At 38.0% G+C, this 10,787-nt stretch overlaps 1 protein-coding gene across 1 annotated transcript; it reads right to left on the bottom strand.

Moving 5' to 3' along the window:
- Nucleotides 1-3,494: 3,494 nt before the first annotated feature.
- On the bottom strand, nt 3,495-9,828 carry tomm40l (translocase of outer mitochondrial membrane 40 homolog, like). Its single transcript, XM_044336529.1, has 10 exons — nt 9,650-9,828; nt 7,139-7,362; nt 6,966-7,033; nt 6,494-6,586; nt 6,303-6,404; nt 6,046-6,151; nt 5,792-5,914; nt 5,579-5,655; nt 5,002-5,104; nt 3,495-4,367 (listed from the first exon to the last, which is right to left on the bottom strand). The coding sequence occupies exons 1-10, from the start codon at nt 9,811-9,813 to the stop codon at nt 4,228-4,230; spliced, it is 1,200 nt and encodes a 399-aa protein (XP_044192464.1). The 5' UTR covers nt 9,814-9,828; the 3' UTR covers nt 3,495-4,227.
- Nucleotides 9,829-10,787: the final 959 nt, after the last annotated feature.

Genomic DNA, 10,787 nt, shown 5'->3' on the forward strand with positions numbered 1-10,787 from the left:
CAGAAGGATCGGTGAATTCTATTGGTTTTCTGTGCTCAGTCTTACTTTAAACTAGAAAAAACGAAAGACAAATGGATATATCAGTGCTCACTTTAAGGTTTTGGCAATATTTGTATTAATTCCTAACTTAAATGCCAATAACATCCAGTATTTAAGAATTACAATGAGCACACTGCCTGTACAGTCTCTCTGCTTTATGTCAATAAAACATTGACAAAAATGAATTTAATTAATTTAAACCAAATTGTTAAAGGTGCCACACATTCTAAAGGCCATACTTTAGATCTGGTCCTCACCAGTGGTTTTCTCCCCATGACTGTGAACCTCATTGACTTTTATGTCTCAGATTATAAAGCCATTGTTTTTAATGTTCCTTTATCTCCTCCCACTGGTGAGCCTTGTGCCACTGTCCTGTTACATGTTCTCAATGCTGATTCTGCTTGTGAAGCTTTTTCCAATACCTTAACCTCAAGCTCATTTATGCAGCAACAGTGCCCGGATGTTCTGACTAATTCTTTCAATACTGCCTGCCTCTCTATCCTTGATCATATTCCCCCTCTTAAAATAAGAAAGAAAAAGCATAATCCCTCGCCATGACTCATTGAACACACTCTGGCCCTTAAGAGACAATGTAGAAAAGATGAACGTATATGGAAAGCTAATAGGCCACAAGTCTCCCTTGACATCTTAAGAAGTCACATGGTCAACTATCAGACTGCTGTTAAAGAGGCAAGATCAGCCAATTTCTCCAGTTTGATTTCCAGTAATTCTCATAACTCCAGATTTATTTAAGGTTATTGATTCTGCATTCTGTGAACAGTTCCTCCACCTCTAATATTGAATTTAGCCCTGAATTAATGGAAGAATTTCTTACTTATTTTGTTAAAAAGGTGGAGAATATTAGGACTCAGATCTTTTCAGACATGTGTGTCCTATCTGTCCCCAACTCAAACTGTGCAGTGATGACCCAATTTCAGCCAATTTCCCTCTCAGTCCTAGAAACCACTGTCTCTCATATTAAATACTCTTCCCAGCTTGATATTATTCACTCTAAACTTTTGAAAGACGTATTGCCCACTGTCAGTCCCTACATCTTATCAATTATTGGCCATTAGTTTTAGCCTTTTTCTTTTAAACATGCAATTGTACAAACTATGTTAAATAAACCTAATCTTGACCTGCTGAACCTCAGCAATTACTGACCTATTTCTAAAATATCTTTCTTATGTAAGGTGTTGGAGGAAGTTATTCCCTCTAGCCTCTCAACTGATTGCTTAAATAAATGTTAACAGCATTTCCGATAAGTATCAGTCTGGTTTAGAGCTTTACACAATACTGAAACAGCCTTAGTTAAGGTGACAAATGACTAACTCCCTGCTTCAGATAAAGGTGAAAGTGCCATTCTGGTCCTGCTATACCTGAGTGTGGCCTTTGATACAGTAGACCACTCCATCCCTTTACAGTGTCTTGAAACTTGGGTTGGTCTAAAGGGGTCTGCTCTCAACTTATTATCTGTCTAATAGAACCTTTTCTGATGCTGTTGGGAATTCCCCATCTTCTGTTTTCCCAGTTTCATGGTGTTCCTCAAGGGTCAATCTTGGGTCCGTTACTGTTCTTCATTTATACGCTGCCCTTTGGTCAGGTCATTAAGAAGTATAATGTGCAGTACCTTTGTTATGCTGATGACACCCAGTTATATGTCCCTTTACAATACACTAATCATAGCAGCCTAACCCAACTTATCACCTGCCTTTCTGGACTTCTCAAAACTTCCTCAAACTTAACAATGACAAAACAGAAATTATCTTGTTTGCTGCACCCAATTCTTTCAGTCAGGTTGTCGGCAATCTTGGAGCCCTCTCACATAACAATAAGCCAACTACAAGAAATGTGGGTTTATTTTATTCTGGCCTTTGTTTTGATGACCAAGTTAAGAAGTTTGTTCAATTATGTTTCTTTCAACATAAGTTAATATCAAAAATTAGATTAAATTCTTATGCTTTGAGGATTTACACAGGGTTGTCAATGCCTTTATCTTTTCTCCTTTAGATTTCTGTTATGCCTTCTACACAGGTGCTACTCAGGCTTCCCTCTATCGCCTTCAATTGGTTCAAAATGCTGCTGCTACGATTATCACCGATTCAAGAAAACAATATCATATCACTCCAATTCTGGCCTCCTTGCATTGGCCTCTTGTTCATTTTACTGTTGACCTTCAAGGCTTTACATGACCAGGTCCCTAATTATATCAAAGATCTACTTACCCCTTATGTGCCTGGGTGCCCTCTTAGATCGGCTGATAGTGGCTTGCTGGTTGTTCCCAGAGCCCGACTGGTGATTAATAGCTATGAGGCTTTTGGAGTCTGGGCCCCCCAAACTGTGAAATGACTTAACTGCTGATATTAGGTTTGCTGAATCTATCACTGCTGTTAAATCTCTTCTTAAAACAATCTTTAAAAAAAAAAAGCTTTTATCTCTGTGTGAATTTTTATTTTTATGTGAATTTTATTATTACAAAAAAAAAAGAATTTAAAACAAGTCTTAAGTTAGTCCTGGTATTACGAGGACCAAGAATGTATTTCACAAAATTCAACTCAAATGACAGCAGAGAACTATTTAGTCATTCATCTAAATATATTTATTTACTCTTAACATGCAGAGCCCAAAATTATTTTATTAAGTAATTTTCTTATTCAGTGACTCATTTACTCAAGACGTTACTCCAAGAGTCCAACACTTCGGCGATCAAATACGTAGCAATCTTTAAAAGGTGTAACTGTGAGGATGTAATCCTAATATGAAGATCTTACAATCTAATCGTTTGCATATCTTTTATGGTTTGATTCACATCCTCCCTGAGTCTTTTATTAGATGGCCACATACATAATAAATGTTTGCATGCCCATATCTGATAAAAAGGTCAGAGACAAAACTGTTGTGCTTGTTCAGCTTTTTTGGGTACAACACACATCTTTATCTGCATGGTATTTTTACAGCTATGATCTCATCGCTCCAGTTATACCAAGAATAAGACTGTTGGCATTTCCAGGTGCAGTTATGCATGAACTTCTCTTACCATGGTTATCCAAACTCTTCCAAACCATCTGCAAAAACAAATTACAAGCCTACAAGGCAAAGGAGTGACAGATTTATGACTACTGACAGATCCACCGATCTGAATCTGGTTTCTACTGGAATTAAAGGTTCGATGACACAGTTTTTTCTTTTTAAATTGAGAAATTCTTCACAAAGGATGAATTTCACAGAGATGTTACAAGATAAATTTCTCACATTGTCTCTTCCTCGTTTTCCCACATTTGTTAAAACTTTAATTATTTTCATGTAGTGTTACAGATTTGGGGGTCTGTCAGTTTGTTGTATAATCTACATATTCTGAAGTATCTGGGATTAAAGGTTATACAAATTAAACTGAGAAAAAACTACAAACACTCCTGAACACACAGTCAGTTTAGATGAGATCGACTGCAAAAAACAAGACATGCAATTCCAGTTTTTTTGTAAGAAATGGTATTTATCAGTTTCCAAGAGGTATATACAGGTAATACATACTGTTCCATATGTATGACATATGACATTTATAACATAAAAAAGGCAACAAAAACATGTGATGGATTGTGAATGTGACATACAGTACAGTACACTCCCTCTTGATACCTGGTAAACTTATCTGTAACCAATAAATCACCTTTTAAACAAGCAAATGACAACAATTTCATTCACTGTACGCCAAGACAGACTTTACAGTAAAAAAAACAAGAAAAAACTCAAAAACAAAACCGCAACAGGCACTGAACTCAGTGACAAGATCAAAAAAAAGGAAAAAAACTCTGTAATTCTGTAACGTCTCTAAATGTATTACGTCTTTCTACGGCCTATCAGGTTGTGTGGAGAGTCAACAGGCATCACAGTCAGTTCCTGACCGATCACATTTTACAATATGTTACATTTCTAATCATCCAGGCGATTAATCTTACAGGATTAAATTCATTAGATTTAAATAATTACCTTTCAGTGTTTCTATTCACCACATGATGAATCATGAGCTGAGAAACCGATAGTATGAAAATGGCCGAATCTGCTAAAGACACACGAGAGACAGGCTGAGGTGATAAGACACACAGTAGTAGTGTACATGGCGTAGTCTGCTTGTCCATAGTGAGTTTGTCCGTTCTGTGAACTCAGTCTGCAGGCCGCTAACTCGCCAGTCTAACCGATAGTGACGCCAAAACCACACTGGAACTTGTTCTTGCGATGGTTGAGGAAGGAGCAGAGAACCAGGGAGAGCGGCAGCGGGAGCAACTTCTTTTCTAACGTTGCACCGACTACCCAGTTACTGTCTAGTGAACCTGAGAGAGGAGCAGAAGACAGAACATTAGACGGGTCTGTTCGGTTTATTCAAAGAAAAACAAAACAAAACAATACATGTCTTTAAAAAGTAACAAAACAAAAACAGATGTATAGAAAATAAATGTGGGTCAGACATGAGCATACACTTTTTGTCACAATTGAGTTTTGATTTTTAACTCTTTGATGCCTCCAAACTTACTGTGTTTATTTGTGTGTATTTTTATAAACCAGATTATAATACTACATCGTTTTGCATCAAAATATATAAATAAAGTTGTTGTTATTATTATTTATTAGCATGTGTGACCAACAAGCATGTTTCTACTACACACACAATTCCACCATCAACACACCGTTTGCCTCTATATTACTATACACAACTAATGTCACTAATTACACTTTCTAAAAGGTAAAAGTATGAAATTTATTTAATAATAAATAAAGAATGAAAAATAGTAGTTAATAATGTAAATAAAAATTATAAATTCATTTTTAATTTCCTTACAATAAATGAATACTATTAGAGAAAACCACATTTGACCTCTAAAAAATAGTCCATACAACTGTAGTAATGGATGTACATGTATATGTATGTAAGTGTTCCCCATCAAATAGACTGTATACACATTGTACCTTTAAACTGTAAATTGGCTTTAGGTACATCTAGTTGGTAGCCGAACGACACACTGGTGTCTTGCATGCGAGTGCTCGCCTCGAACTCGACGCCGACCTGCAGCTGTTGAAGAGCAGAAGACAGTTAGATGCTGATGAATGCTGGTATATGAAATATAAATGAGAAAAACTCCCACACGCTGTCTCGCTGACTGCTAGAATATTTATTAGTTTATGATGTTTTGGGATATGCCCGCTGAAATGGGCGGGAGTTTTTCACATTTTTATTAAAGTTGTACTTTCCTACAAAGCACCTGTCACATGTTCAGGTGTGCCTTCAAATTTTTTTCAATTTTTTGAGGAAGATAATATATCATAAGCACATCAAGACTCCACAAATGTATAAAAAAAAAAACAAGGTCGGAGGACATTTAAATGTTTCTCTTTTTATCTTAATACCAAGGCAGTGAGTCAGATTAAAAAATAAATAAATAAATCACATAAAATATTTGAAATTGTCAGCTTTGTAAAATTAAGAAAATTACACAAGATGAACATAGCCTGAATAATTACAAACCAAATAACAGGAGTAATTTACCTGGTCGTTGGCTTTGTGGTAATATGAGGCGTGAGCCCCCGCCGAGCCGAGCGTCAACGTGGCGATGTAGTTATTACCTGTGCAGAAAGAGGTCAAACCATTAAAACAACACTGCTTTAACCAAATGAAAGAATCATCAACTGGATAAATCCCAGTCAAGGCTCCAGATCAATCCAGACTACATGCTCGTAATGATTTTTACCTGCGCCTCACCTGTATATCTGCCAACTAAAGACATCACTGTGCCTTCCTCTCCCGGCCTGCGGTGGTAGACCAGCTCCCCTCCCAGAGCCAGAGCCGGCGTTATGGACTGGAGGTAGTGTGTTACAACAATACCTGGCAGGTGGGCAACAGCAAGACGATAAGAGGCATTCAGGTTCAGGACAAATATCTGTTTTGGTTGGTTTAGATAACTACTCTCAGAAAATTTAAAAAAGTCATGATAGATTTATACAAAGATGACCTACCGGAGCCGACAAGGACATCTGGGTTTCCAAGTGTAACAGTTGCAGTAAAATCTTCTCCCCTGAACTCAGCATCACCTTGCCAGTTCATAAACTTCTGTTGTTGTGTCTAAGGACATGACAGATTTTGACAAAGTTAACATCTTGAGATAATAAAATAGAAATAATATCACAAACTAACACTATGGCCAAGTTATTGTGGTATTTAAGTAGCGGAAAAAGGTTCAACAAGACCCAAAAAGCATAAGCTGGCGGTTTACCTGGAAGGCCAGTTTGGATCGTACTCTGCTGGTGATCTGGTGGATGATCTGGGCGTTAAGGCTGCCGCTGTTGTCCATGTCTCCAACCATGACTGGAAAAAACTGAACATAAACAGAAGTCGTATCACAGTTCAAACATTTCCATATAAAGTCTTACAAATGGGAGTCACAGTGACTTTACTAGAACATACCTCTGCTGGACCCGTCTGCTTTAATCCAACATATGTAGCACCAAACCTGTAGGTGGAGTCTGACATGGTGCTCAGCAGCACAGTGTGGTTCACCTTAAAGGACGTTTAAAGGACACAGAAAATTTACAATTAAAGCCATCTGTATTTCACTTTTTTTGGTCTGATCTACAGCAGAGTGGCTGAGATGCATATTTGCATTTGGTTCATTTGCTCTAATACTATATGATGATTGGTGAACCTGAGTTTAGGTAACATCAACTCACAAGCAGCTCATTTATCAGTGTTGAGATGTCAGTGGGCGTTTTCCAGAACAAACTCAGAAAAGTCTGAACTTTCAAGATGTAGTTTGGCTTTGTGAGTCTTTGTAGCAAATATTGAAAGGACAATGTTTACTAAATAAAAAACTGCTAACAGGCAGTTCTGTGTTGTGCTGTTAAACATTTCAAATGTAAAAAAAAGCAACTTTACTGACCTGGAAATGGTTGCTAAGGCCCTTATTGACAATTAGCCTGACGCCTTCCATCTGCATAGGGAAAACCTCTGAGAAGAAAAACAGATGCAGATAAGAAACACAGAAAAGCAGAATCAGGTGATACTGGTATTTTACAACTCTAGAAACACCCTTTACTCAACCGTCTCATTTACCTTTGCACTTGCGATGACACTCGTCAAATGCACCGGGGTTAGGCAAAGGGTTTTCCTCCTCCGGCTGCTGCCCTGCAGTTACCCCAGTCGGGGGTATAACTGGAGACACTGGAGGCATCCCAAAGCCCGGTGGCACCGTCAACCCAGGGGCAGCAGCAGCAGCACCACCAGAGGCTGGTGGTGGTGGAGGGTTGGGGGAGCTGGCAGCCAAAACACTGCCCATTCTGAGAAGCCAGAAGAAATGGAGGGATAAAATAAGAGACAGGGCAGCTGACAGACAGGGTTAAAAAACTGGCTGCTGAGTATTTGTAGGGTACAGGTGATAACATTAAAGCTCCGTACTTATAGCTGTAAAGTGGACGAGATGTAGATAACGGTGTAATATCTAATCAGTAACAATGTAAATATTGATGCAGGCAGGCCAGATAATCCAAAGGTGTAAAGCAATTTAACATGTAAAGTTGTTAAGTTGGGGGACTTGCAAGAGACAAATTTTAAGAAAAGAACTGAAGCAGCAGAGGCCGAGTAGAGGCCAGGCCACAAAAATGCTGAATCCATTGGATACATTTCACATAATGCAACTCAATAGTGTCTGTCATTAGCACCTCCATGCCTGGTTATTGTCCTGGTCTTTCAAAAGGAGTCCAATATGTAATGCAGACCTTCTGTTAAATATTCGCAGTCTCCAATGCAGCAATCATAACTTAAAGAATGAATGTTTGGGTGTGACTCAAATCAAGAAGGTTGAATGACTGCAGAGGTGACTGTGTGAAGGTTAACAATACACTGCACTGCACTGGTGACATAGTTTAGATTTTGGTTTAATTACCTTGTACAGATTGAACTGACAAGATTTGCTTTTTCCAGGCACTTCTGCCAAGTGAGATACACATGCACCGAACACTTAGGTCGTAGTGGGTGGTGGTGGTGGTGGTGGTGGTATACTGGAGTGCATTATATTGAAATGTATTCCTAATATTTTGCCCTTGTGTATGTTAACAGGGTGGACAAAATATTAGGAGCCACGCACCACAACATCAATAATACACATAAAGTAGAATTATCACCATTCTGATGATGTCAACAAAAACTGAAAATGTATAAGCTTAATAAAAGTAGAATTTATGGGAGAGCTGTTGTATTGGATTGTATTAGGTTGCGCAATCTGATGTTGACGTGAACTTCCCCATCTGCAGCTGACCTCATCAACAAGTCCCGTGACTCCCACTGACACGGACTCTATCTCACCCATGGACATTACATGTTATATTAGTAGTAGTATTAATTATACACTGCATATAGGCTCCTCTTCATACTGTGAACATTTGCAAATTCCTGGTTAATATTTTGTACATTTCAGTTCATTCTCTTCAATTTAAAATTTAAAACTTGGAGCAGCTCTTCTCAATTAGAACATATTTTTACTGTAAATTTCTCTCTTTTTTTATTATCCAGGATTACTTAATTTTGTATATATTTTTTGACTGTTATGCACCACATCACCAAAGCAAATATATCAATCACTTTATTTGTAGAAAGCCTCACTTACAACATGTGTGACATTAAGACAATAACAGAGAACAGTTAGGTATCCTAATGAAATGAAGATAACATAAAGGACACTTTCAGTTTGTTGATACAGTCAACATGGTAACAGGACAAAGCGTATAAGTAATAATAATAAATAAACAAGTAGAAAAATAACTTAAAGGGTACGCAATAAAATCAGATTTCTTTAAAAAAAATTCTTGAAGCATACTAACTGTATGTGCACATTTCTTATTGTTTATCTGTTGGATAGACTCAAAATACTTTCTAGTCCAAATGATGGGTGAGACCCTGGGAACTTGGATTTACGGATTTTTTTTTAAAAAAAATTCCCACTAAAATGAATAAATTGGCAGTCGGTTGAACTTTGCTTTTTTTCATAGTATAGTATTACATCCTTGGCTTCCAGCTTGATTGAATGGGGTAACTCCCATATTAACAGTTGTCACAGCTTACCCTGATGACATCATCAGGATTATTCTCTCAGACTTTAGAAAGCTTCTTCCAGAGCCAAACAAGACATTAAACTCAGTGTCACAGGCTGAGAAATATTCCCCATAATGAGTCAGCTTGTCTTCATGTGTAAAGTGTCCCTTTAACCTTTCACACACATCATTCATATGAAGTCAGAAGGCTAACATTAGGTATCAATGACATAATGTGACAGAAATATATAAGAAAACAGAGGTCACTAACTGCTTTTTTTATTGGATGTAGTTAATATTTTGAATGAAACCTACAAGCCAATGAGCAAGCTAAGCTAGCTCCTTGGTGCCGTTTACAGTGCTGTGGCTACAGCCTGCTGGCTAGACCTGCACCTTCGGCTTGTGAAGGAAAACAAAGCCCAGTTTGTCAGATAAGTATTGCTGGAAAACAGCTAACATACATATTTTCCAAGTTAAACCCTCACGTTATATATTAAAAAACAAAATACAGAACACAAAGCTAGCGGTAGCTACTCACGTTGTAATTTCCAGAGGACGATGCAGCCGGAAGCTGAATTCGGCAACACCAAAGAAGAAGATGTGCTTGCCGCTAAAAGACCCGCCTATTTTCTTGAAGCAGATTCTGATTGGATGATGGACTATAACCCTAAAAACTGACTGGCAGAAACACCTGTCAGTCATTTCTATGTGCCTGACCAAGCAAAGGCGTGTTTTTATCGAGGACGTCACGATGCTACTCAAACATCATTGGTTAATCGATGTGTAGTCATTCGTAATGGGGCGGGACGTAATATTCTGGGGTTACTGATTGGCGGAGGACTTCGACGTCCGTTGGTTACTGTTTGTAGATTATGAAAGAATAGCTTCAAGGTCAAATGGCAGCTGGAGGGTCAAACTCACAAAAATACAGCCTGTTTGATTTGTAATGAGACACAACAATGGCTCTTTCTTTCTCCAGCTACAGTACACACAGCAGCAGCATTCAGCAGTGGTGGAAAGTAACTAAGTACAATTATGGTACCTAAGCACAATTTTGAGGTACTTGTACTTCACTTGAGTATTTCCATTTTATGCTACTTTATACTTCCACTCCACTACCTTTCAGAGGGAAATATTGAACTTTCTACTCCACTACATTTATTTGACAGCTTTAGTTATTTTTCAGATAAATGACACAATCGATAATATAACAATCTCTTAAAATACAACACCAACCACAAACCAGTGGTTTCCAACCTTTTTGGCTTTTGACGTCTTACAAAAAGCAGTGCGTAGTCGGGATCACATTTCAGATGTCTATGAGTTGTTAACAGCTCCACCAAATAGTGATTTTTCCCTCTAAACTTCTCACATGGTTTCATGTCAATAAATGTTCAAATGATCCAATATTTCAACAAAAATCAACGATTAGAGAGAGAGTTCAAAAACTCCCATTAATCATGTCAGGACCTCTAAGATTTATCTGGTGACCCTTTGGAGGGCCTCGACCCCTAGGTTGGGAACCACTGGACTAAACTAGCTAACTGTGTATAAAGTCGTTGAAACTAGCTCCACCTCCAGCAGCTACAACAGTAACATGCTGCTTTCACACTGATGCTTCAGTATTAATAATCTAATGATGTCATATATAATAATATATCAGTCAGAGGGGTGAA

This window comes from Thunnus albacares, chromosome 19, assembly GCF_914725855.1.
Source record: "Thunnus albacares chromosome 19, fThuAlb1.1, whole genome shotgun sequence".
NCBI lineage: Eukaryota > Metazoa > Chordata > Actinopteri > Scombriformes > Scombridae > Thunnus > Thunnus albacares.